The sequence below is a fragment of the Misgurnus anguillicaudatus genome, chromosome 3 (genome assembly GCF_027580225.2).
Source record: "Misgurnus anguillicaudatus chromosome 3, ASM2758022v2, whole genome shotgun sequence".
In the NCBI taxonomy this organism is placed as follows: Eukaryota; Metazoa; Chordata; class Actinopteri; order Cypriniformes; family Cobitidae; genus Misgurnus; species Misgurnus anguillicaudatus.
The window spans coordinates 573714-600349 of record NC_073339.2 but is presented as its reverse complement, the minus strand read 5'-3'; the positions used below and the strand labels follow the sequence as shown (position 1 = coordinate 600349).

The 26636-nt window shown below is 40.3% G+C and overlaps 3 protein-coding genes across 10 annotated transcripts; 2 read left to right on the top strand and 1 right to left on the bottom strand.

Moving 5' to 3' along the window:
• The first annotated feature begins 1257 nt into the window (after positions 1–1257).
• On the top strand, positions 1258–5353 carry LOC129443797 (uncharacterized). 2 transcript variants are annotated; one of them, XM_055203998.2, is made up of 7 exons: positions 1258–1480; positions 2633–3422; positions 3495–3576; positions 3744–3821; positions 4551–4765; positions 4913–5044; positions 5128–5353. In XM_055203998.2, the coding sequence occupies exons 1-7, from the start codon at positions 1405–1407 to the stop codon at positions 5174–5176; spliced, it is 1422 nt and encodes a 473-aa protein (XP_055059973.2). In that variant the 5' UTR covers positions 1258–1404; the 3' UTR covers positions 5177–5353. The 2 variants fall into 2 exon arrangements, with proteins under 2 accessions (XP_055059973.2, XP_055059972.2); XM_055203997.2 differs by having other exon boundaries at positions 4910–5044.
• Positions 5354–5602: 249 nt separating this feature from the next.
• Positions 5603–19937, top strand: LOC129443793 (general transcription factor 3C polypeptide 1). Of its 7 annotated transcripts, none has more exons than XM_073860106.1 (38): positions 5603–5903; positions 6239–6442; positions 6531–6707; positions 6819–6962; positions 7043–7139; positions 7219–7342; positions 7424–7600; positions 8213–8328; positions 8414–8675; positions 8915–9087; positions 9174–9274; positions 9352–9505; positions 10287–10390; positions 10497–10642; positions 10739–10951; positions 11061–11206; positions 11328–11425; positions 12802–12898; positions 12976–13156; positions 14059–14143; positions 14240–14375; positions 14461–14548; positions 14632–14802; positions 14904–15052; positions 15244–15386; positions 15541–15622; positions 15762–15874; positions 16157–16216; positions 16311–16404; positions 16493–16665; positions 16752–16926; positions 17017–17447; positions 17691–17932; positions 18043–18323; positions 18681–19044; positions 19110–19158; positions 19309–19507; positions 19613–19937. In XM_073860106.1, exons 1-38 carry the CDS (start codon positions 5680–5682, stop codon positions 19841–19843), a joined length of 6204 nt encoding a protein of 2067 aa, XP_073716207.1. In that variant the 5' UTR covers positions 5603–5679; the 3' UTR covers positions 19844–19937. The 7 variants fall into 7 exon arrangements, with proteins under 7 accessions (XP_073716207.1, XP_073716210.1, XP_073716206.1 ...); XM_073860109.1 differs by having other exon boundaries at positions 8915–9096; positions 17041–17447; XM_073860105.1 differs by having other exon boundaries at positions 8915–9096; positions 17023–17447.
• Positions 19938–22177: 2240 nt separating this feature from the next.
• On the bottom strand, positions 22178–26109 carry cyp3a65 (cytochrome P450, family 3, subfamily A, polypeptide 65). Its single transcript, XM_055203996.2, has 13 exons — positions 25988–26109; positions 25671–25764; positions 25498–25550; positions 25119–25218; positions 24836–24949; positions 24488–24576; positions 24126–24274; positions 23472–23599; positions 23313–23397; positions 23056–23216; positions 22740–22966; positions 22462–22624; positions 22178–22385 (listed from the first exon to the last, which is right to left on the bottom strand). The coding sequence occupies exons 1-13, from the start codon at positions 26050–26052 to the stop codon at positions 22269–22271; spliced, it is 1545 nt and encodes a 514-aa protein (XP_055059971.1). The 5' UTR covers positions 26053–26109; the 3' UTR covers positions 22178–22268.
• Positions 26110–26636: the final 527 nt, after the last annotated feature.

Here is a 26636-nt window from a genome sequence, read left to right as displayed (position 1 = left end):
CTGCACGTGGCTGTCGTGACCTTTCAGGGTCACAGGAGACGGAGATCACAGCAGGTGAGAGACACTTGAGCTCACCATCATTAGGATTGACTTACTGAGCCGTGTCATTACAGGACAACATGTAGAAATATAAAACAATAAAGAATCTAATAAAATCATCTTTTGTTGTATTCTTACATTTATTAGTGACCTTATCTGCTATAATGATTATGATTAGTCTTTGGTTTAAGGTCCAGTATTTATTGTTTGATCAAATAAAGTCGTTTCACAAACTTCTGATTAAAATGACATTGATTTTATATCTGTAAATCACTAGTATTAAATAATAAAGCCACATATAATGGACACTAACACCAACAGTATGGATACACGTGTTAACGTGTTCAATTAAAAGGTAGAAATTACAGATATCTACACTTATAAAAACAAACACAACTGACATATCATCACATCACTGGACAGAATAACAAACAGTAGTGTTTCTGTCTAAAAAGACAATACAATAATATGTTAAACATATAAAGATGATTAAAGTAATACATTAACACAATCTCTGTTTTACTCTAAAACTATAATAATGATGAAAACAACCACCCACATTCTGTTGATGTGTATTTAAATGATCAGGAAGTTAAATTAAATTCATTGTGTGTGAGTGTGTGTGATTATTTGATCTTCTTCTTGATGTTTTTAGTTCATATGAGGAAACAAGTTTATAAACAAACCAGAATGATGTTTATTTGAAAATCTAAAATAGCAGAAAGTTTTCTGTGATGGTTTAGGGGATAAGTACCGAATAATTACATTTATAGAAAATCCCCATAAATAAATGTAAACCTGTCTGTGTGTGTGTGTGTGTGTGAATCTCCTGCTGTCAGGTGTCAGATGGTGTGGTGTGGTGTTTAACCTTTAACTCACTGAAGACTCCTTCTGCTCTTCTCCTGGACAGATATAAACTCACTGTCAGTCTACATTAAAAGATCTGTGTCACAATATATCATCAGATCTACATAATACACATCAAACTTAACTGAAATAAAACATAATTATTAATAAAGAACTTTTTTTTTTTATTGCCAGGTTTTCAATATGTTACATGAAAATTTGCAAAGTTATATACAGTTTGTAATTACAATTATAACAACAATGAAAGAGAAGAAAAGAAAAATAAATAAATAAGGAAAAAGAGAAAGGAAATGATCATTGATTTTTCACAGAATCAGTTAAGGATGGAGCACAGGTTTAATGTCTTAATAACTTTAGTATTTTTAGAAGATATGACAGATCTTTGATGTATAATCGAATTTACTTTTCAAACGTAATAATTAAAGGCTTTTAATGTAATTATTAATGAAGAAGCGCGAGTTAAATAAGCACGAGTGACGTCATGATGTGAACACATGAATGCGCTGCGCGCGCACGCTCATCATCTCGCAAAGCTTATATCAACAGCAGCAGAAGCGACGGACGCTCAATACAGGTAGATCTATAACTTTATTATTTATTCATACTTAAATCACACTATTACAATATAGAAAATTAACATAATAAAATAATGAAATATATATATACTTCCATGACAAACTAAATTTACAGAGTGAAATAAGAATGAATAACTATTTCATTTTTAATACAAATTCCTTGTAAAATAAAAATGATAAAATGAATACATTTTTGTGTATTTTAATTCAAATAAATTGTATAATTTCTATATTTTAGACATATATTTTATTTGAATATATCAGCTGAACTATATTGAATAAATTGCATCTAAGTTAACGCTGGGACGATTATTTTTACTTAATCGCTGGGTTTTATTTCCTTACTTTATCAAAGTTGTGTAGATTCTGTTAAACCCGGATTTCTGGTTAAGTATGGGTTAAATTATCATGCTGTTATTTTATCACTGTTGTGTAGTTTTATTGTGATTTTAAATCTCCTCAGAAATGAGCACTTTACACTTTGAGCGAGGACGAATTAATAGATTAATTTGAGCAATAAAATTGTATCAATGTTTTTATCTACAATTTATTACTGTACACAAAATACAAAGGTATGCAAATTAACTGTGTCTTAAAAGTAACGCGATCTCTGTCAGCTTTGATTTGCAAGTTGTTTTCTTTGTGTGTTTTTTGTTTTAAATGTTAAAACACCTGACGCGACGCGCGATCATCGCTTCAACACCGCAGTTCTTTATAAATGCATAAAAACTGCCAAAATACTTCAATATTCCTCTTTAACTCTTCATATACAGTTTGAAACAAACAATTATTACTACCTGTAAAATGGGTTACTTACAGTATTAACCCATTGAGTTGCGTACAAATATCTACCCGCGCACGTGCGTGTTCTAGTCAGTGGATGGGATAAATGCAGAGGTCACATTTCAACTATGGGTTACCATACAATTGATCATTATGTTACTTTCACCACCCAACCATTTTTGGTTAAAATAACCCTTGGTTGGGTTTGCATTAGTTACTAAAATAAAAAAAAAACAATTAATTCAAATATGTAAGATTGTACAGATACTTTAAATCATGTATGATTATAGGGTCATATTTCTATATAACAAAATTATTTTGTTATATTCATATTATATTTTAAATGTATTTCTCTCTCTTTGTCCTAGATGACATCATGAGTTTGGCAGTCTGTGGTTACCATGGTGATGGTCATTTTAACGAGGATGCACCTCGACCTCCAGTGCCAGGTGAGGAGGACCGAGAGTTGGTCCAGTCAAGAGATGGCACGCAAATCTCCAAAAAGACAACTTCTCATTGGGCAGAGGGTTCGACTGCCACGCCCCGCAGATCTGACCTGAATTTAGGCTTTGAACCCGAGGGCAGTGCATCACGGACCGGCCCGTATGAGGCCTGGGCGGAGACGCTCCTCACGCTGCTGGACGACCGGGACGGCACGACTCTCTTCCAGCACTTCCTGCGGGGCCTGGGCTGCTCCGACCTGCTGGACTTCTGGTTCGCCTGCAGCGGCTTCCGGAAGTTTCCCGCGGCCACGACGGAGCAGCGACTCAAACTGGCCAAAGCCATATACCGCTGCTACCTGTCCGAACGCAGTCACAGCGTCGTGTCACGCCAGGTCGCCACAGTGACGAGGTGCGGCGTACTGGACGCCATTCAACGCTCGCAACTGGACTCTGTCTTGTTTGCGCAGGCGCATGCAGAGGTGCAGGCAGTATTGGAACACAGTCTGTTCCCGCTCTTTCTCAGGTCAGACGTGTATTTGAAACACAGTCACGATCAGAAACTCCGGACAAAACTCCCAGCATCAACAGACCACCAGAACACAGTGTTACTGGGTCACCTGGACACGCCCTCACCTGAGAAGGGGGCGGATCCTGAAACTGAGAGCCTCCCTTCCTACAACACGGCCAATCAGAAGAGCCCAGACAAGAAGTGCAGGTAATCACACACAGAATAGGTTTTTTTAGTTCAATTTCTGGAGATTTGTAATACGTTGTCTTGTTTCCTCAGGCAGAGGTGTCACACGTGTCATCATCACATGAGAACAACACGCGCGAGAGAGTCAGCATATAAACACCTGCCGCACACACCAGTGAGTCTGTTTGTGTGTTTGTGTGTGTATGTGTTTACATCCTCAAGATTGAAAATGATTCATAAATGAAATAATGTTTAATTTTCTGTTCAGTATACACAGACAGACAGTGGTCATATAGCAGCTGTGTGTTGTGTTGTGTTGTGTTGTGTGTGTGTGTGTGACAGGTAAAGATGAGGACACACACATTCGCAGCTGAACTGATGAGACGTTTACAGGAGCTACAGACTCAAACTCTTCCTGTGGTGAGATCATGAATAATGTGACTAAATAATACACCACACTGATGTAATCCACTCTTATATAATCACTGCAAAAAATGTCTCTATTAGTATTTTTGGCTTCATTTGACCTAAGAAAATAAATCTCGTTTTTAGACAAAAAACATAGAATTTAAGTGAATTTGTGCAAGCCAATAAATCTGCAGTGGGGTAAGAATTGTTTTTTTCTTCTTCTTGAATTAAGTCTTACCCTGTTGGCAGATTGAAAAACTACACTTATATACCGGTAGGTCATTTGCTCATGAAGAAAATGCATCTTTATTTAAGAATTTTTAGATATTTCAACTGAAAATAAACACAAAATAGCAAGTGTAATATAAAAAAAGATAAATGTAATACTTTGGGCTGTCAAAAGATTAATCGCGATTAATCGCATATAAAATAAATGTTTCTTTTTGCATAATATATGAGTGTGCACTGTGTGTAATTATTTTGTATATATAAATACACTAACACATCCTACATTTAAGAAAATGTTATGTATGTATATATTTTTTAAATCTATATAAGAATCTTAATATATATTTACAAAATAATTACACACAGTGCACACGCATATATTATGCAAACATAAACTTTATTTTGTATGTGATTAATCCACACACTGTACACAGACTGGAGCTGCATACTATTAGATAGAGAAGTATGATAGTATTTAATCCCCATCAGTGATGACGTTTTCTGCCGTGACAGGAAGAGGAAGCTGATGTCATCGACAGAACCTCATTATGTCATTCTGAAAAGATGAAAGAAAGCTCCACCCCCTCTCTGGGTTACTGTGATACAGATGATGACATCACACAGTTGCATGAGACACGTGAAGTAAAGAGCCCTCGACACAAACATGTACACACAAACTCTACTGATGATGCTCTGGACTGCAGTCAGACAGACACAAAGCATTATGGGTAAGAGAGCACACAGCACTGATTGACAAGTGTTTCATGATTCAAAACTCTGCACGATATCATCAAAGCTATACACTGAATATATTATTCACAGGATGTGTTTCTTATGTTTTTATATTCTCTCTCTCTCTCTTTCTCTGTCAGCAGGTGTGCAGGTGAGATCATAACAGTTGTATATTATTTCTGTGGTGAGTTGGTTCCATACAGGACATGTGTTGAGGGCAACACTTTGACCCTCGGTCAGTTTAAATCGCTGGTGACCCGCAGGGGTTGGTACAGGTGAGCTTCCTCTCGTTATACTTTAAGATGACAGTGAGGGTTTCATTACACAGAATGAGTTTATCTTCCTCTCGTCTGAACAGGTTCTTCTTCAAAAGAGCCAGCAGTGAGTTTGAATGCGGTGGTTTATGAAGAGATACGAGAAGATGAGAGCGTCCTGCCAACGTATGACCATAAAATCGTTGCAAAAGTGGAGAGAATGAATAAATGAACAAATGATGTTGTGTTCTGCTGATACAGGATCAGTTAATCTTCAGACATATGTTAACAACACTGTTGTTGTTATTGAATAAAAAGTCATTTACTGTAGACTGTTTGTGTGTTTTTATTACAATCTATTTTTACTTTTAAATTGGCAAAAATACTTTTATTTTGGATTTTCTTTTTCTTTTATTTGAGGGTATTTTGTATTATTTGGTCATTTTACTCCAAGGAAGCTCTCAGATATAAAAATGTAAATATGAATGTAATGTGTTTATAATTTGGTGGTTGTACTACCGGCGGTGTCCTGCAGGCGTCAGTGCCGCGCGCGTCAGTGTAGTGATGTACGTCACAGAAGCAGCGCTCAATGCGGAAGTTGCACATGTCAAGCTCGCGTCCCTTCGCTTCGGTTGAGTTGAGTTCAGCTCGATGTCATGATGGATCCGCTGTATGCGGTTCTGGATGAGGTGGCTCTGGAGGGTTTGGACGGGATCAGCATTCAGACTCTATGGATGAGGTTGCGGATGCGACAGCCTGAGTTCGGTTTGAATTTGGATCCGCTCACACAGAACTTCATATGGACCTACTTGAGCCGAACACCAGAGGTCCGATTCTACCTGATGCCTGAACCCAGGAAACACGTCACGGTATACGACAGGTGGGACTGCAGATTCAACAAACACTAAATTCACAGGAACCATGTTTATAGTATAGTAAAACTGTAATAGTCATTGTTTTTACCAGATTAAACCATGGTTGCTGTGGTAACACTATAACAGTTAAAGTATGTCTTCTGTTCTGTAGTTATGGTAAATATCATTATCATCATCATCAATCATTATTATTCCACACATGGTGAACACTCTTGGAGAAATCTCATCCCTTAATAGTGTTTAGTGTTAGGATGCTTACTATGATGTTGTTTATAGTGAGTACAGAATTGGGTCAAGACCGTGAGACATCTTCATGTATCATCTTTATGTGTCTGTTCAGGTTTGTAGAGGTGGATCCAAACACGGGCATTCATAAGACGCGTCAGGTTGACCCTGAGGATCCGTACCCAGTCAACGTGGTGACCGATGACCCAAGCGGGATCCAGGGATCTTGTCTGTTCTACAAAGAGCGTACCGATGTCACCGAACAGATCAGAACGACCGAGCTCAAGGCACTGATGACACTGGATCAGACCCAGACCCAGTCAGTGAGACATCATCATGATGAAGATGGGGTGCAGACTTCACATCCACTGACAGATTGACAGCCTCGTCTCCTTGTTTTTGTTCAGGTTCGGTGAGAAACTGGTGATAGTGGCTTCACAGGAGGTCCGGTATCGAGCTCTGATCGGGCCGGAGGGAAACTCGGAGCTGAAGCTCGCTGATCAGACCTACTGTATTCTGGAGAGATTGGGCCGAGCTCGCTGGCAGGGCGAACTACAGCGAGAACTACACACAAAAGTATTCAGGCACCAAAACTACAGCCGTCACCACATCACACCCGAACCAAACCAAACATGATGAAGACAAGCGTGGCACACCACCGCTTCAAAACCACGAAACTGTTTGTGATTGGTCAGAATGGATGCTGGTAAGATGCATTATCTGAGAAGGAAGCTGGACCGAAACCGAATGATCACTATACAGTCACACGTGACCCGGCTGCTATCAGGAGGACAACAACACTCCCTGCTTCTGCTGCTGCCACGCTTTCACGTCGACAGGTGTGGACGCCGTCAACTTTCTTAGATAGCGTTTGTGTCTCCTACTCGTTTGTAATGAATGTGTTTGTTGTTTCTGTCAGGAGGACCAAATATGATATTCTGATGGAGTCCACGTCTAACGTTCTGTCTGAGGCGCCCAACAAGATGATGGTTATGCAGAAACTCAGACATCAGCTGGTGATTATAAATAAACGTCTGCGTGTTTGGATCATCATCAGTATGTTTCATGTAGTGGATGTTGTTTTGGTGTGTTTAGGGTGTCTGCGAGCGAACCTTCAAGCGCGTGTATCAGTACATGCTTGCGGCTAAGATGGTGACCATGTTGAGGATTCCTCTGAGGGAGCTCGACCCGGACGGAGGACCCTTCAAAACCCTACGAGGTCTGATATCACACGCACCGTCTGTCTCTCTCTCTCTCTGAGTATTCTGTCACGTGATGTGCTCGTGTTATTGGTCATCAGGCACGGACATCTTCGTTCGCTGTCTGAAGCTCATAAAGCCGTACGGACAGAAAGATGTAGAGGAGGATGAGGACGACGAGAACAACGATGAAGACGGCAACGGGCCCAACAAGAGGAACGTTCTCGTGGTTCCTCGCATCATCGAGCGCGACATGCTCTCACAAGCCTACGATATTGGTCAGTCCATTTATGCATTTTTTTTGTTTGTTTAAAGAGTCATAGTGTGAAAATCTGACGTTGTCCATGTTTAAGTGTTGCAATTGTGTCCTCATTGCTTCTATTAACCTAGAAAATGTGATAAAGATCAACCCAGTAACTTAGTTTTGGTAAACCATTATCTGTAATCATGTGAAAAAATAGCTCATTGAAATGTGTCTCCCCTTGTGATGTCAGAAGGGGATCTTATTATTATAATAATACCACCCCTTAATCTGTACTATCCAACCACTCACTGCCATTTAGTGCAAAGTAGAGAGAAGAAAATTATATTTGACAGCACAATTGAGTTTCACGTTCAACAAACCGCCATTATGGTGATCAGTGTTTGCTTTTCATCAACTCATTTGCATTGTAAAGTACACACCCAAAAATATGACTTTTGTGCTTACAACTACAAAGTGTCAATTTTAACATGTTATTATAAATTATCTGTGGGGTATTTTGAGCAAAAACTTCACATATGTCCTCTGGAGACACCAAAGATTTATTTTACATCTTAAAAAAAGTCTCATAATATGACCCCTTTGCCTGGGCTCTGTTATGACGGACCGCTGTGATTGGCTGATGCAGTGGAGTCGACCGGGACCAGAGGGATCTCACAGTCAATGCTACGAGGGCAACTTAACGTGGGAAGACTGGAGGGTCGAATGGTCTGTAGATTACTGGAGCGAAACGACATGATCAAAGTAACGTATACCTACAGAGACTCCTTCTTCTACTAATGTCTGTAAAGCTGCTTTGAGTTGTAAATATCTCGTGTGTGTCCTTCAGGGCTTTATGGAGGATGAGGGTCGCCAGAGAACCACTAAATATATCAGCAAACACTTTGTAGAGGAAAGTAAACTCAACCTGCAGTTCACTAAAGAGATGCAGCGCAGTCAGGACCTGCGGGAAGCGCATCTCAACGAGCCGGGAGCAGAGACGCCCACCGCCGGGGTCTCGCAGCTGCAGGGGCGCAAGAAAACCCAGCAGAAAGCTAAACAGCTCAAACAGTCCAAACTTCACTTTGGAAAGAGCGACACATCTCTCAAAGGTGAGTGACAAGCATGAGAGCCAATCACAGCTCAGGAATGACACATGATTTCATTTAATTTTGAATTTATTTATAAAGCACTTAATAATACAACAATGTTGACCACAGTGCTGTAAAAGTAATAAGACATACAAATATAACTGACATGAATAATTATCAAATATTGAAAAATCAAATTCATAACCATCTCAAAACAACTTTAGGTCTCAGGTTTATTTTCTATCGTTTGTGTTTTTCAGAGACGTCGCTGGCTTCACCTCAAGAGTGCAAGACTGAAGCCTCAGAAAATGCTGAAGCTGGACAAGATGGAGATGATGCGTGCCCTGTACCTAACGAACACGCCCCCATCCCGACCGTCAGCCAATCACATTGTGTCGAAGGCACGGAGCCAGTGGTAGAGGAAGTGCTCACGGTCAGTGAGGTCAGCGTGTGCATCATGACTGCGTTTCTTTACAGTTTGTCCTTTAGAAATGACTGACGGTCTGTTTTCAACCTTAGACAAAGAAGATGGAAGTTCAGGAGACGTACAGACTGTTGAAACGCAAGAACATGATCATAGAGGCGGTGAAGTGCAGCAAGATCATCGAGGGCTTTTACTCGTGAGATTCACACACACACAGACACACACAGACGCACACACACACACACAAATGTAAATGTTGTCTTTGTGTGTCAGTCTGCAGAAGTTATTGACGGAGGAAGAGAAGAAAGATGGTGTGAATACTAAAGTGTGTAAGAAGAGTGTGATGAGACTCATCTGTTCACTGTCTAGACAAGGTTTAGTCAAACTCTACAGGACTATCATCATACAGGATGGAGTTCACAAGAAGGTACAGACATGCTTATACAAAACAAATCAACTTTTAAACACGTGCCAGTGGAGTATCGGATCGGCACATAATGGAACCGTTGAACAGGGAAACGGTTTGGCATGACCGTAAAAAGTGTCATTGTAAGTCAATATTAAGTGTAATGCTGTGTGACATCACAACTCAAATATATATGTTGCTCTCATGGATTTTCTAGAATATTTTTACTTTTAAAAATAAAGGTGCTTTAGAGGTTCTTCACAGAAATCCCATTGAACAGATGTGTCAAATACAAGGACAAGATCTTCAGATTAAGCAAAACCCCATAAAAATAACATTGACTTGGGGACGGTGGAATCAGAAGAGCTAAAATGCTAACTCACGTCTGGGTTTTGCCTTCAAAAATATGTCATGCGGCGCTCATTTTAGTTTCTTCCTGCTTGTCAACATAAGTCAGTCACCTGTACCTGTTAACCAAGGCAAACATGACATTTTAAGATGTTTTTCCGCAGATTTTAGGTCATGGAAATTCAGCTTTTTAGTCTGTGAAAGTCAGGGAATTTGACATCTGGCTTAAAGTGGGAAACCTGTACTTAATGTCACAAATCAATCAACCATGTCTTAAAAATCTAATGCAGATAATCCAGAAAAAAAAACAGAATGTGTTGCACACATCAGATCTGAAGAGTTGTGATGCACAGTGTGAACGTAGTTATAAATACATGCCTGATGTGTGTGTGTGTCTCTCTCTCTCTCTCTCTCTCTCTCTCTCTCTCTCTCTCTCTCTCTCTCTCTCCTTCAGGTTGAGTTTGTAGTTCATCCCTCCATTACACCAAATGATCCGCTGGTTAAAAGTACTATTGAGCAAATCCGTATGCGCATGTCCAGTTCTGTCTCTACGGCTCGGTGAGAACGACTTTACCACAATGCACTTCACAGTGTTTGTGTGTGTGTGAACGATCACTCACAGCTCTTTCATTATTAATATGAGTGTCTCTTCTGTGTTTATCAGTGTCGAGCCACAAGCTGACAAAGTCAAGTCTAATACAAAGACTGTAAAAGAGAATAAAACCTCACGAACGTCTCAAAGCAACGCCCCAAAGAAAGTGAACGAGATGATGGGCGTCAAACCCCTGAACTCCTTCAAACCCGTTACCAGTAAAACTTCTGTCTTATTTACATCAGACGTGAACCAGATCATAACAGATATTGAGAAGCGGCCTGTATCATAACATCTGTGTAATCTTCTGACAGTTCCTGGATACGGACGCTCTCTTGGATTCCAGTCCAAAATGCCTCGTCTGCGTATCGTTCACTCGTTCCTGTGGTATTTGATTTATGGACATCCGCTCAGAAGATCCAGCCAGACAGATTCTGTTCCTGAATCACAGACGAACCCAGAGGCTTCCAGAAGAGATGATCAGACCGAGGAAGACTCTGATGTAACTCATGAGCAACACTTTGAAGGTGAGGGTTTCATCTCTTTAACCGTAGCGTATGTAACGTTTCTCTGTATGGGTAAATGCATCTCTCTCTCTCTCTCTCTCTCTCTCTCTCTCTGTGTGTGTGTGTGTAGTATACGTGAATGAAAATTGCTGGAAGAGATTCATTCCTCCGATACCGCTACATAAAGACTTTGGTTATGGTTGGGCTCTCATCAGTGATGTTCTCGTGTCACTGCCACTCAGTGTCTTCATGCAGATCTGTCAAATCAACTATAAGGTACACACACACACACACACACACACACACACACACACACACACACACACACACACACACACACACTCTTACAGCAATCTTCATATTTGAGCATTGTTGTTGTGATGATATTGGTTATAAGGTTGATGGTTTGGAGCAGTACCTAAATGATCCGATTAGGCAGCATTATCTCATCAGGTTTCTCCCTGCAGACATTAAGAGACAGCTGCTACACAGGAGGTAAACACGCATAGATGACACACATCACACTGTATGAACTTTACCAGAGCCTGTCGTTCCAGCGTGTTTTCATATAACCGAACCGATCGTGATCATGACAATGAATCTGATGATCTTCACACCACAAACACAGGAGAACAACATAGATCCACATGATCTCTCAAAAGCCTTTGACACCATAACTCTTGAAATCTTCTAGAGATGTAGCTTTCACAGGTTTCTTTCCATCCTCTATCAGTTACATGATGACGATAATGATGATGAAATCCTGTCTGAAGATCAACCAAACCCAGATATAAAGCAACCATTGAAACAATGTTAAAAATAGTTGCTTTGTCAACGTTAATCCCATTTAATTTTGAACAAATATTGAAATTTTTATAAACACATTTTTTAATTGAATTTTATTTATATAAATTTATTTATTTCACAATCGTTTAATTGCTTTAAAGCAGCTTTACATTAATAAATGCAGGAGAAATACAGCCGAGTACAACTGCCAATATTATTTAGGTAAAATAAATAATAGTATCATTATGGTGATCAGTGTTTGTTTTAGTTGGGCTCTTGAATCAATCTCTGACATCATGAATCAGTCTATGTAACTCAACAATAGTGATGATCAATAAAAGAAAGCATCATGCTGCAATGCATGCTGGGTATCAACATAGTAGTAGACTAACCCATGACTCCCAGCATGCATTGCAGTTCATTGTTTTATCTGAATTAGTTTGATGATTCTCAGCATTGTTGAGATTTGTAGGATGCGTAATGATGTCTGAATGTGTCAGCATTTTTCCTGTTTACCGTGTCACAGTGCATTTAAACTCCAGAACAATTATACAGGTGATAAAAGAATGATCATCATCATGTAAAGCAGCTTAATTTGACCTCATCCTGACGTCTTCAAAAAAAAGCAACTTAACTTTGAAACACATCTCTTTTCCAGTTCACATGTGTTTCTACTTAAACGCATACAAATGCTGAAAAAAGACAAGAAATATTTAACTTTAACTTAATAGTCAAGGGCCAACTAAAGCAAACACTGATCACCATACTGAAATTGAAATGTCAATATTATTTCAACATTAATGAAGGGTGCAAAAGTGATATGAAACAATTTGTAACATTGTTGCAATTGTTGCTCGCTATCTGGGAAACTCTTTTAGTTATCTCTCACTTATTTAACAGCATCCTCGCAGATGATTTACATCCAATAATAACTCGATGGAAGACATGAAATCTGAATAATTGATACCCATCAATCTGTAGATCTCAACATAGTCTTCATTTCTGCTGATTGATTGTTTATTAACACATATACACATCACAAATGTCCACACTCAGGTGACTGAACGATGTTATTTCTCCTACAGAAAGTACATCTTCAGTTTTCACGAGAGTCTTCAGAGGTTGTGTTTCATGGGTCTGATGCAGTTTGGACCTACTGAGAGGTTCATGGAGAAAGATCAGGTGCACATAATTGACCTACAGTCATAATTCTCCTTGATATTGTCACTATTAAGGATCTGTTTACATGCGTGTTTCAGGTGTTTGTTTATTTGAAGACGAAGGCCACCATCGTGGATACGACCGTCTGTGACCCGCACTATAACAGGGCCATCGAGACCATTCGGCCGTTTGAAAGGAGACGCTATGTGTTCAATACTGCAGAGAGCGTTGAGAAGTACTGGTTTGATCTGCTGTGTGTTTGTCTCAACACACCGTTAGGTAAAACATTTACATTCAGCATATCTTATCGTCAGCTGTGTGTCTAGTAAAGATGTGTACGTTATTTTCTTAACGTCAACAAAAAAACTGTTGTGAAATTATTATTATTATTATTATTATTATTAACCGATGTAATACTTCATTTTGTCGTCTCGTGATAAGTCATTCCAAAAACTTGTGCTTTTAACCATACTAGTTAAATACACTACAAGATGTTAGCATGAAAGAAGTTAACTATATTGAAGCTTTTTGAATGAACGTATGAATAAAAACATCACGAAACCGTTACCAATACAATTTATGCAATATTTTATGCGTACACAAGGGTCCACGTACACTGCACAGTAGGCATGTTGTTGAACGTCAGCGTATGAGTCAAATGAATTCTGCTTTGCAAGCCTTTGCATGTCTGCTTTTGTATGCGTAAAAACAGACTACACTCAGTTCTTGAAAGTTCGAAAACTGACAATTCTTATTTTTAATGTAATATTGCAGTTTATTATAAACCATTTATTTGTGTTAGTCGTTATTTTAATAAACAATCTGCAAAAGAACCTTCAACCGCTTGTGCCGATCAATCTCTGATGATGTCAGATATATGGGTTGGGTGGAGCATCCGTTAACTCCGCCCCCTTCAACTGTCAGTCTGCTGCCAGTCCTATTTCTAAATGAAATGCCTACTTTTCTGTATCCAATCAAAGCACAGTGGAAAACACAAGTCACGCACACTATTTTCCTCGTGTGATATTCTGTTTTATTCAGAAATACGTCACAACACAGAAGTAAAATCGATTGTGACTTCTGATTCACGGGGACTTTAAACTGATAATATTTTGAAGTGTTGGACTGATCAGTGTTTAATGGATGAGACTTTAGTGTTTGTGTGTCTGTGTGTGTTTTAGGGGTGACGCGTTCACGCTCTAATGAGGGGAAGTCTGAAATTCTCATGGGACTGGAACAATGCCCGAGATTCCTGCAGAGCTTACAGTGAGACATCAGCAGCTTTTGATTGGTTCAGGCCAGAGGTGCTGTGGTCTGATTGGTTGTTTTTTAGGCCTCATGTTGTGTTGTTTTTTTTTTTAGGGGTAGCACTACTGTGGTGGACGATGGCGTTACACCGGGCGATGGTCAGGGTGCTGGTGGACTGGACTCCATCTTTTTCAGCCACCTGAAACGCAACTGGTCATGGACCAGCCATGTGGTGAATACACAAAGACAGGTGCTTATACACAAACAAACACACACAGATGTCAAAGCAGTATTCCAGCGAGCTGTGTTAATGTCAGCTGACGTTGTGTTGTCAGAACACTGACGCTAAAGGAACTCATCAGACGGTCCGGCTCAGAAACCTGCTGTCCAAACACCCACCACCTAAACCTGCTTCACAAACCGGTAGCGTGGAAATCATCAAAACAAACTTTTAGATTCCGGCTCGTCTGTTAGAATGATGCCAGATGTGTATGCTGTGTTTGTAGCGGTACAGACCGATGATGGGACGCTGCCGCCCCCTGCTGTTGTGGAGGAGGAGGTGCACGTGAGCCAACGGCCGGCCAGCAGGAACGAGGAGGTGCGCGGAGGACGAAAACTCAAACGCAAGAGACAGAAGAAAGAGACCGGCAAACCAGTCCGCAAGAGACCGAAGAAAGGTAACACAGCACTGAGCTGGATTAAATGTCTTTCACTGTTAAACTTTACAGATCTCAGGGTGTGTGTACATGTCAATAATGTGTGCGTGTGTTTGTGTCAGAGGTTCGTGTGAGGAAACGGGTTCGTGTTCGGGATGAGACGGATCGCAGAGCTTTACTGCAAATGACCAAACAAAGAGTCACATGGACACATTTAGAGGACAGTTTACTGATGTTGTGTCGAGTTACCAGTCACTTCCTCAACCGTAAGGTACACACACCCGCACACACACACACACACACATGAATACACACAAGGACTTTTATTCTGTATTTGCTGTCCCCCAACCCATAAACCTCATAGAAGCTTTTTGGTATCTTCGTGTTTGAAACCTGATGTTTACTGTCCAATGTTTGATCTGCATGGTGTGTGTGTGTGTGCGTGCGCGTGTGTGTGTGTAGTTAAAGAAGCCGTTTGTACCGTGGTCGGTGGTTCGAGATGTTCTCCATGCTGAGTTTGAGTTATCGCAGGACAAAACATCTCTGTCTGTCAGTCGCCGCATACGATACATCATGAAGAACCCACAAACTGCCCTCAACTACAGGTACACACACACACACACACACACACATACACACAAAGAGGTTTGTCTTGTGTTCTTTCTTCATGCAGGTAGTTTTAGAGTCGCTTCTGTAAGCTGTTATATAAATCACATTTGTGTGTGACTGAGTGTGCTTGTGCACATTTGTGTTTTATAGGATTTGTTTGGCTGAACTGTATCAGGATAAAGAGTTCTTGCCGAAATTTATGAACCGAAATGACGACTACAGCAATCCTGAGGTACCACACAAAACAGTGGTTAAATATATGTGTGTGTATTACAGATGTGTGTGTATATATAAATATATATATATATATATATATTACAGGACTGTGATGATGAGTGTGTATAACAGGTGTGTATATGTGTTTATTACAGGTGTGTGCTGCGGAGTATAAGGAGTTTGTAAGTGCTCTGAGGTCAAAGTTCAGCTCCAGCTGTGGTTCTAGTGATGTCATCATACCAGATACCAAAGAGGAACTTTTCAAGAAGTACGCACGCACACACGCACGCACACACACACACACACACACACACACTCACGCACGCGCACACACACACACACACACACACACACTCACACACACACACACACACACACACACACACACACACACACACACACACACACACACACACACACACACACACACACACACACACACACACACACACACACACTCACGCACACACACTCACGCACACACACACGTTTACCGCAGATGTGAGTCATTTAGTCTGAATATGTGTTTTTGTGTTTTTTTTGTCATTAGGTTTAAGGTGTACACAATTGGAGATGATACAGTGAAGCACTTCAGAGATGTTCTCAACAAGTGTGTCAGCACTCATCTGCATTATTACATTAATAAAACTCACAGTGTCACATCACCTTAACACTATTCACACTTAAATTTGTGTGTTTTGTAGGCCGGAAGACATCCATGTTCTTGTGTTGTTTAATTTAATTCAGAGCACTCTTGTTCTGACTAATGCTCAGATGAAGAACTATCTGCCCTTCCAGGTACACAAACATACATACAACAATATATTGTCTATTGTATTATATATAAACTATATATAACATGTGTGTATTTTTTTTTTTTTGTTAGACATTCTGTCTGTACACACAGTATAAAGAGCACGTTTTGACTCGGGCCTTTCAAACATGTCGGAGGCGGGGCTTAGTAAACCGCCGCCGCCCCATGACCATCTACGGCATAAAGAAGTTTCACGCCCTCCCCTTCCTGCCTATGTCCTATCAGCTCTCACAGCATTACTACAAGTACTACACAGCTACAGTTCTATATAATATGAATAAAAGTGTTTAAATCATTCATGTTGATCATTAACCATCTGCTTGCTTTGCAGGTTCTTTACTTGGCGTTTTCCCAGCACTATTTTTAATGATGCGTACGATCTGCTCACTGCTTTATGTGAAGGAAGCAGAAGTGACAGAAGCAGCAGCTTCTCCTTTCAGAAAGACCCTGAGAGTGAGAGAGATGCCAGCGGAGACAAGGACAGAGAACAGATAGAGGAGGAGCGGGTGGAGGAGCAGGCGCAGGAGCGGGTGGAGGAGCAGGCGCGAGTGGAGGAGCAAGTGGAGGAGCAAGTGGAGGAGCAAGTGGAGGAGCAGGCGCAGGAGCGGGTGGAGGAGCAGGCGCAGGAGCGGGTGGAGGAGCAGGCGCAGGAGCGGGTGGGGGAGCAGGCGCAGGAGCGAGTGGAGGAGCAGGCGCAGGAGCGGGTGGAGGAGCAGGCGGAGGAGCGGGTGGAGGAGGATGAGCAGGAGCGGGTGGAGGAGGATGAGCAGGCACGAGAGCGGGCGGAGGAGGATGAGCAGGCACGAGAGTGGGCGGAGGAGCGGGTGGAGGAGCAGGTGCAGGAACGGGCGGAGGCGCCCCCTGCAGATAGTCAGGATATGCTACCGTTGAGCATGGATGCTCCGGGTGGTGTGAGCGCCTGCTGTCTCACTCTCATGACTCTAGGTCTGCTGACTGTAGACGTCACTATCCCACAGCAGATTGTGATCATAAACAGCAACATGGTGGACCGCGAGATGGTCAAGAGGTACAACAAACAATATTACAGCTACTGGATACATGCATATATGCACAATAATAAACACATTCAGAGATAATTTACAAAATATAGTAACACACACAAGATATAAGATACACACAGAATAATTAACACACAGTAATACACAGTACACATCATTTACTAAGCACACACAAACACTTAATACTTCAGACAGATTGTATTGTTTATGCACACATACTAATGACTGCATGTTGTTGTGTTGTGTTTCAGTTTCACAAAAGCACTGGAGGAGGAGGAAGAGGATGATGAGGTCGAGAGGAAGAGGAAACTAGAGATCAAATCTCATCAAGCTTCTCACACCAATTACCTGCTGATGAGAGGATACTGTTCACCTGGAATCACACGTTCACAAACACACAACTCTAACACCACAGACAACATCATCATCAACACTTGTACTGTTCATGTCAAGCTCAGAGAGACGCCCAGACACACATTCTTCACACAAGAGGGTTTGTGTACACACACACATAAACACACAATCTGTCTCATAATCTGATCTGCATTGCTTGTCTTTTGAAATCTCATGACACACATTTCTGTCTTTGTCTCTCACCTGCAGCTGATTCTCTCTCAGCATTTTCTTTATCCGCTCCTCCGTCTTTCCCGGCATCATTTACTCGTGTTTACCGCTCAACAACACTAGACCTACAGATGTTTTTGGAGCGGTGTGTGAGTGTTTTGGAATATGGACCGGAGGACGTCCAGGCAGTCCAGGAGATCAGAGATGCTGTGCAGAAAGGGGCGGAGATTGGCATTGACAGACAGGACCTCTGTTTGAGCTTCATACATCTGGAACAGCCTGAGAACGGCCGAAAGAGATCGCTACAACAATATATACAGGTGACTAGTGAGACTGATTGTCAGTGCTTGTCAGATCTTCTCATCAGTTTGATGCTGACATCCGTGTGTGATTTTAGAAAAAGTGGTTTTGAACCAACTTTTAACAATATACATGAGCTGCCTGCTCAAACACTCTCTATTTTTAAATCTGCCCTAAAAACGTACCTTTTCTCGTTGGCATTTAATGTCATTTGATACTAGCTGTTGTTTTATACCATATTTTTATTTTAAATTGTTTTATCTAATTTTGTTTCTCGTCTTTGTAAAAGTCAATTTTAAATTGTTTTTAAATGTGCTATACAAATAAACTTGTATTGTATTGTATTGTGTGCGTTTGTGTGTGTGTGGTGTGTTTAGGATCTGGTGGATGGAGAGCAGCTGGTGGAGGTTGGAGCTCTCTCTCATAGGCTGGTGTGTTTGAACGTTGCGTCTCATTGGCTGCTGGAGAGCAAGTGTGATGATGCACAGATGGAACGGGTATCCCTGAAGAGAGGCCCCGCCCATGACCCCGATGATGCCACACCTCCAGCCAAGAAGAGGCGGGCCACAGAATCAGATCTTCAGGATAGCGTCTCCACAGATGCAGCTGTCGTCATGGAGACCGAAGCTGAGCAGCAGGTTGTCATGGAGGAGGCGCTACCTAAAGATGTCAGTGACGCAGAGCAGCATACAGCAGATGGGAATGAGGCGGAGCTTGACCCCTCCCACTCGTACATTAAAGATGTTTGTTTAGACACGAAATTACTTTAATTTTTTATTTCTTGCTAGTTTTGATTTCACATTTAGTTGTTGTTACAGATGGAGATGAAGGAGCTGCTGCTGACCAGGAGAAAGAGTGAGTCAAACCTTTATATTACACTTGAATACTTGATTCTGATTGGTTAATGACTACATACTGCTAGTAAAATATTTCTGCGTAAAGTTCACTAAACCAGTGACATCAACCCAAAGATGATTGACAGCTCTGTGTGTGTGTGTGTGTCAGCAGCGTGGCTTATGAGTCTGTGAGGTTTGTCAGTCGTCCGTGGCGAGCGGTTGATGGTTTATTGAATCGTCCGGTGTGTAAGGGAATGCTGGAGTCGGTTCTCCTGCACATCATGAGTAATCCAGGGATCCGTGAGTCGCTTGTGCTCCAACATTACAGTCAGGTTCTTCAGCCCGTCATCATCCTCGAACTCCTGCAGGTCATTCAGTTTAAACACATCAGATATCTGACACACGTTTGTTGACTCAAATCAAACATTATAGAAACTTGTGCTTGTGTATTTCACACATTAAATATATTTCAGGTTTTGATTGATCTGGGCTGTTTAAGGAAACGCTACACCGTTCAACAACAGAAACCCTCGCTGTTCTCCAAACCCAGAACACCAGAGGTCAAAGGTCAGACAGAGGTCAGGTTAAAGGACATATCAATGGCGTTTTATGAGCCCACAGTGGACTGCACACTCAGACTGGCACGAGTTTTTCCACATGAGCCCAACTGGAACAAATGGGTTCAGCTGTGTCTGCGTATTTGACCGGACGCATGACCCAGAGATTTAATCTTCTTTATGTTTTAAAGTCATTCACATTTGTTGCATAAAATAAAATAAAGAGAGATTGTTTAATGTATGACTGCTCTTCAGTTAAAAACTTTCTCTCTCTCGCTGTCTCCTGTTATTGTTTCATTAGAGAGCGTGAGAATTTTAAAGAGCACCAATTATCTGATTCAGGATTTTACTTTGGGATTTGTACCTTTGCATATCGCTATAGGACCAATATTCCACAGCTAAAAAGAACATTACTTTGTGTATTTGGTGTAATACAATGTGTTGGCGTGGTTTATGGTTAAAAAACATTATTTTCCACATACCATACATTTTTTCAAGTCCCGCCCATCTGTAACAGGTCATTTTGTTCAAAGCTTATCGTTCTGAGAAAGTTCGGAAATTAATTAAATATGCAAACATTGGCTACATACAGGATGTCAGTCAGCAGAACCAGAGTATAGTTGGAAATACTCCACTTTTTTTTAGACGAAGTCTAAGCGAAGCTTTCCTAAACATCCAGCCTTTTGCGTGTTCAGAAAGAAGTCCTTTTGTAAAATGTGCAGCACACAATCAAACATTTGAGCTGTATTATTCTGAAACAGTGTTGTAAATAAAACCACCTTAATTTTTTACTATATTGGAAGGCCAAACAAAGTAGTTTTGCAACGAAACACAGCGTCTGCTCGACATGGCGGAAACAACAATACTACAGCGTGATTGAAAGTTAGACTCTCTATCTTTGCGTGAACATTAGGACGGTGTTATTGAAATGTTCAAACCAGTATGACATCTAACTGCATGAGCGTGTTGAATGAGGTGTTTTAGGTAGGTGTAAAAGAGGCTTCACTTTTTAAAAGATCTCTTTGGATTTGAAACTTAAATTTTTGCAACTTTACAGATTTTGTATGTGCACAGACATCTTTTAACACTCTCAAAACAAAGAAAAACATGAAATCATATGACTCCTTTAACCTCTACTATACACACACACACACCAAAGTCAACGATGATGCAAGTTATCTTTTCCAACATAAATCTCTTTTCTTGGAGAAACACACAGATTGTAGGCAACAGTTTACTTCCTGGGCCTGTTGACGTGGACACGATGGTCATGATCATAACTCCACCCACTTCTGACTCACAGCCTGTAAGTCATCCATGTTTTCATATTTAAATAATTTACTACTGACTAAAACATGATTTAAACACAAGTATTGAGAAGTGCAGAGTAGCGCGTGTTGTTTGTCATTTCTACGATCACAAATGCAGACCTGGTTTTAATGTTTTAGTAATCTTCACCAATCTGTTACATTCTGCTCAAGACGTGCTGGTAAAGTTGATCCATCAGCTCGGTCATCTGCATTTTCTGGATCAGATTTGACTCATATTGATGAGGTAGTAAAGACGATATTAACTCCTGTCAGCATTGCATAGGGAGCTAATCTTTAAAACATGATGAGAAGCGTCACATTTCCGGCTGACATCAGAGGTATTCAGGCCAATCACGTTCTGGTTAACTGGCCAATCAGAGGACACAGTGCCTTTTGAGACAACAATGAGCTTTGTATAAGATCAGAGTGTTTGAGGAAGGCATGGCATAGAGGAGAAACGATAATGTATGATATGTGAAAAATAATGTTTTTTTATAACCTTAAACCACACGAACACATTATATTATACCAAATACACAAATAACCTTGTTTTTAGCAATGTAATAGGTGCACTTTAATTGATACATGTCATAGATGTACTATAAAGATCGATCATCTGACAGTGACTGTGAGCTTCTTTGTCTCCAAATGCAGGAGATGTTATAACACAGTCATTGATGAATGATGATATTTGTAGATTCCTGCATTACAATTGTGCATTTACCACACATTTACCCAAAATGCTTCCTAGAGCAGTGGTTCTTGGCGTTGTTCCTGGGGGCCCACTGCCCTGCACGTTTTGTATGTCTCTTTTATCTGACATACTCAGTTCAGTTCATGGAGATCCCTTCTAATGAGCTGATGATTTGGATCAGGTGTGTTAAATAAGGGAGACATACAAAACATGCAGGGCAGTGGGCCTCCAGGAATAACGTTAAGAACCACTGTCCTAGAGTATATAAACTACTCACGAAAACCTGACAGATCCACAACACTTTCAATACATCAAATACACCTCTCACAGAAATTGAACTTTATTCTGATTATTTCAGGTTATTTCAATCTCCTGTTGTCTTATGGTCAGAAAGTAAAACCCTTAGAAATCAATCACACATTTACTCAAATGTAGCTACTTTGAACAACTCTTGAAATATGATTCAATCACTCAGTGTGAGTCTGAAACCGCCGCTATCCTTTTATTTTAAAAGACAGACATCACTTTCTCCTCAGACGACAGGAGAAGAGAAACACATGGAGCTGATTCATGATCTGTTATTATTGCAAACATCATTGGAGAGAGAAGTTGATCGAGGGGTTAACTTCAGTTTGATGGGGTTTTTGGGAGCCAGTAGACCACTGACACCGAGCTCCAGAGGAACCTGTGAAGATACACCGAGAGTTAAATACATCTCTTAACGTCTGAATGAAATCATGTGACGGATGTGTTGTACTCGCCTGCGTCTCCTCACACACACTGACATCAAACCTCTGAAAGATCTCAACGATGGCCAGCTTCATGGTCACCTGAGCGAAACGCATGCCGATGCAGTTTCTGGGTCCGAATCCGAAGGGCATAAATGTGCAGGGATCAATCGACTCCTTATTTCCCTTAGTAAACCTGATAATACAGCAGAGCAGATATAAGACCAGTAATTAAAATGTTAGCAATGTTAGCTGCTTTAAGTTACTTGTAATCCAACTAAAGTGGTTTTGTAAATAAAAGTGGTTTTGACCGTTCTGGTTTAAAGCTGTCTGGGTCGCTCCAATGCTCCGGGTCTCTGTGGAGCACATATGTGGGGATCATCACAACCATGTCTTTAGGGATGACCAGGCCGTTGATCTCCACCGTCTTCTTACAGACACGCTCGAGTCGAGCAGCGACGGGGAAGAGTCTGAGGGATTCGTTCAAAGCAGCGTCCAGATAATCCATGTTCATCAATGTCTCATAATCCACTGAAGCCTTCAACACACACAACAAACTTCAGTCACACATCATTAACATCAGCTTAAGAGCTTCACATATACACAGATGCATGTACGTGCGTTTACTTTATTAGGGAAGGTCTCATCGATTTCCTTCTGCAGTTTTTTTAGTGCATCTGGGTTGGTTGCCAGATTGTAGAAGAGGAAGGTCAGAGTACTGCTGCTCGTCTCGTAACCGGCGAAGATGAAGATCATGGCCTGAGACAAGATCTCATGATCACTCAAACCTGGACATAGACACCTCAGGTGTTATAATGCGTCTCAGAATTGTAGGATTAAAGCAAAGACCAGAATCATGCAGACCAATGATGGAGATCCTTCACCTTTCTCTCTGTGTTCACTGTTTCCATGTTCAGCTTTATCAGCGCTCTGAGAATCAACCATCAGCTGCAGGAAGTCAACTCTTCTCTACAGGAAATGATCAACACACACACAATTACAGCTCGGCTTCAACATATTTCTTCTTTATTCATGTGTTTTACCTTGTGGTCGTTTGCAACGCGCTCAGACTTGAGCTTCTGTAGGGCAGCGTAGAAGAAATCCGTCACAGATGTTGGAAAAAAGGCCAAATTCATTTTTTCCAGCATGGGGACCGTGAAGGGAAATAAAGCTAACGCAGAAAGAGATTTTCCACAAACAAGCTGTTAGATTCCCAACGTTGTCAGTTATTAGGAAACGGCTACAGTAAGTGATAGATTAATCCGTGACAGTAGTTTAAGGATTACTCCACTTTTATGAGAAGATTTCCTGATAATTTACTCACCCCCACGTCATCCATGATGTTTATTTCTTTTCGACTAAAAAAAATAAAGTTTTTTGAGGAAATCATTCCAGGATTTTTCTCCATATAGTGTACTTCAACTGAGCCCAACGGGTTATATTCTGCAAGGCTGTAAGTTTGACCATGCACATACGTTTGCATACACGTAAAAACAGACTATATACTCTGGGCTTTATTCCTCGAAAAAAATCCTGGAATGTCTTCCCCAAAAAACTCCGTCCTTCATTCTTTACTCGAAAAGAAATCAACATCTACAACAGAGTAAATGATCAGGAAATGTTCTTATGAAAGTTGAGTAATCTTTTAATTGATTGAATACCTAACAGATGAATTGACAGATTAACTGATATATTACCAGCAAACAGAAACAGAGGATTCAGGAAGTCAAACTTGAGCATTTTTTTAATGTTGGTCACAAATGGATCTTTAGGGTTGTTGAGGGAGTCGATGTCCACACTGAACGCTGTGCTGGTGACCACATCCATACTGTACGCTCCAAAAAACCTGAAAGAGCAGAGACAGCTCGACCATACTCCATACAAGATGATTACATAATAACAACTATACTGGACTGCAGGAATATTATCTCTAATAGAGGCTATAAAGGAATAAAGTTGATGAATATTTAAACAGCGTCGCTCTGATAACTACAGGAATATTACAGTGACTCCAGTCAGATCTCATATCATATAATGCAAAATCTCAGAAGTGTCTCACTCTTTAACGTCCACAGTCTCGCCTCGATTTGAAGTTTTTCCCAGATTCTGATGTAAAGTCTTTGAGTGTGTCTTCATGATGTCAAACATCTAGAGAAAGAAACAGCAGAACATCATCATCAGACCTCAAATATTCATCCTTCATTTGAAACATTAAAACTGCTTCATGTTCTAGTTCTCCATTATTGATTGGAGCTGTTGTGTGTCTGTCTGTCTGTTTATTTATGTTATGTAGATGATGTGTGTCTTCTGATGTGTGTATGTGTTGGGTGTGTGTATTTTAAGCTGACTTTGGATTTATAAATGGTATAAAATATGAGATGGAGAAGTTGTGTATGATCTCACAAACCTCCTTCAACCTCCCGCTAGTGAAAGAAGGAGAGAGAACACTGCGGATTCTCCTCCAATCATCATCTTCAATAATAGACACGGCGTCATACAGCGGACCGTTCAGACGGAAATTCTAATGATTGATTTACAGGATGAAAGACAAAAACACATCGAAACACAAACAGACAATCATACCTTCAATATTGATCTTCTGCCTTTGTATACTTTTGCAAAGTAAATGCAAAATTTCAAAACCCTCAGAAGGTCAAACTAGTATTTGACAATGTTGTTGATGGTTTTACCCGTCTGTTGGTAAAGAGCGAGTAACATTCCTTCACCAAGATGGTTTTAAAGATTGAGATGTCTAAAATACAGAGGACAGGTTGCCTTGCATCATAGATACTGCCAAGAAAACAACACAAAAACTTCAGATTGTCTTCATCATGAGATTATTATTTTAAACACAACGACCTCATCATAAATACTGAAATGCATTATACATCTCAAACACACACGAGCTGAAGGTTTGTTAGAATTATTTTTAGAAAATCTAATAGAAAACAATGAAAATATCTGTTCAACAGACAGAAATATTATCCTTAGCTAATGTTTTAACAAAGTTAATAGAAGTGATTTATAACTTTGTGATAAAACTGTCAATATTTTATCTGCTGTTCTTACCCCCAGACTTTTCCATACTTCTTAAAACAGTCAGTATCAAAACTAAAGAAACCCTAAAACAAAAGAAACAGATATGACGACAGATACTCTATGTGTGTTGTGTTTAGTTTTATCAGACTGAAAAAGTTAAACTTTATGCTAGTTAAGAGGTTATGATGGACAGATGAACTCACCTTTCTGTATTCCAGCATGGTACCAAAGAATGGAATGGGCTTTGGACCGGGAATCCCTAACTTTTTGAAGACGTTGTGAGGCCAGTATCCATATCTAGATTTATAAAAGATGTTTTTATTTTAGGTTTGTTTTGTTCCTCTCAAACACATCACAACATGAACAACATTCAAAAGAGATTTAAAGATCATTTCTCTACTCATGTTTGAGCGATTATTAAACTCTCATCTAACACTTCTGTGTCCTTTCATATAAGTTGAGTTTATTCACTCATCAGTACTAGTATGATTGAAGCAGAACTAGTTAAGCTGTGACTTACATGACGAGAAGTGCCACAACCAGCATGAGAAGAGCCCATGTTTCAGTCGAGAAGAAAAGAGTCATGATTTCTGCTGTCTGATGATGATGATGATGATGTTGTTATGAGAGAGAAAACTGAAGCACAGCGACAAACAGAGCTTTTATTCTGCTCATAGATGAAACATTAACCATCACACAGACCTCTGTACACACTTCACATCTCACCTTTAAACACACATACATCACAATCACATGTACTGCTGCTGCTTTTATAATCAATATTACTGGAAGAATTATTATTTACAAAATCATCATCATCATCATCAAGTATTAACATTATTTTAAAATAAAAACGAAACTCTTCTGTTTACAACAACGTTTAATGTCCAGATTGATGTTGACATGATCGAAGTGAATGATGATAATTTGTAAGTATTTTTAGAGTAGTTTGATGTTTGAGGTTCAGCTCCATTTTAAAGTTTTATTACGTAAGTGTTTGTGATCACGACTGACCTCTGAACTGTATTTCAATGAATGACATCAGTATGTGTCATCAGACCGCATCGGTCCTCTTGTTTTAAAGAAGAATGAACACATTTACATTACTAACACACAGCTCATCATGTGTCGTTTCATAGTTGAGACTTCACAAAAAATAATGGTGCCAA

Excerpts from the sequence above, each read along its gene's own strand:
- LOC129443797 (XM_055203997.2), top strand. The coding sequence starts at position 1,405 with ATGCGCTGCGCGCGCACGCTCATCATCTCGCAAAGCTTATATCAACAG. Across the intron at positions 3,423-3,494 it reads AGCCCAGACAAGAAGTGCAG|GCAGAGGTGTCACACGTGTC; the intron begins GTAATCACACAC and ends TTGTTTCCTCAG. Across the intron at positions 3,577-3,743 it reads AACACCTGCCGCACACACCA|GTAAAGATGAGGACACACAC; the intron begins GTGAGTCTGTTT and ends TGTGTGTGACAG.
- LOC129443793 (XM_073860103.1), top strand. The coding sequence starts at position 5,680 with ATGATGGATCCGCTGTATGCGGTTCTGGATGAGGTGGCTCTGGAGGGT. Across the intron at positions 12,899-12,975 it reads GGTTCATGGAGAAAGATCAG|GTGTTTGTTTATTTGAAGAC; the intron begins GTGCACATAATT and ends TGCGTGTTTCAG. Across the intron at positions 16,217-16,310 it reads TTCAGAGATGTTCTCAACAA|GCCGGAAGACATCCATGTTC; the intron begins GTGTGTCAGCAC and ends TGTGTTTTGTAG.
- cyp3a65 (XM_055203996.2), bottom strand. The coding sequence starts at position 26,052 with ATGACTCTTTTCTTCTCGACTGAAACATGGGCTCTTCTCATGCTGGTT. Across the intron at positions 24,577-24,835 it reads CTAGCGGGAGGTTGAAGGAG|ATGTTTGACATCATGAAGAC; the intron begins GTTTGTGAGATC and ends TTCTTTCTCTAG. Across the intron at positions 22,625-22,739 it reads GACAGCTTTAAACCAGAACG|GTTTACTAAGGGAAATAAGG; the intron begins GTCAAAACCACT and ends CTGTATTATCAG.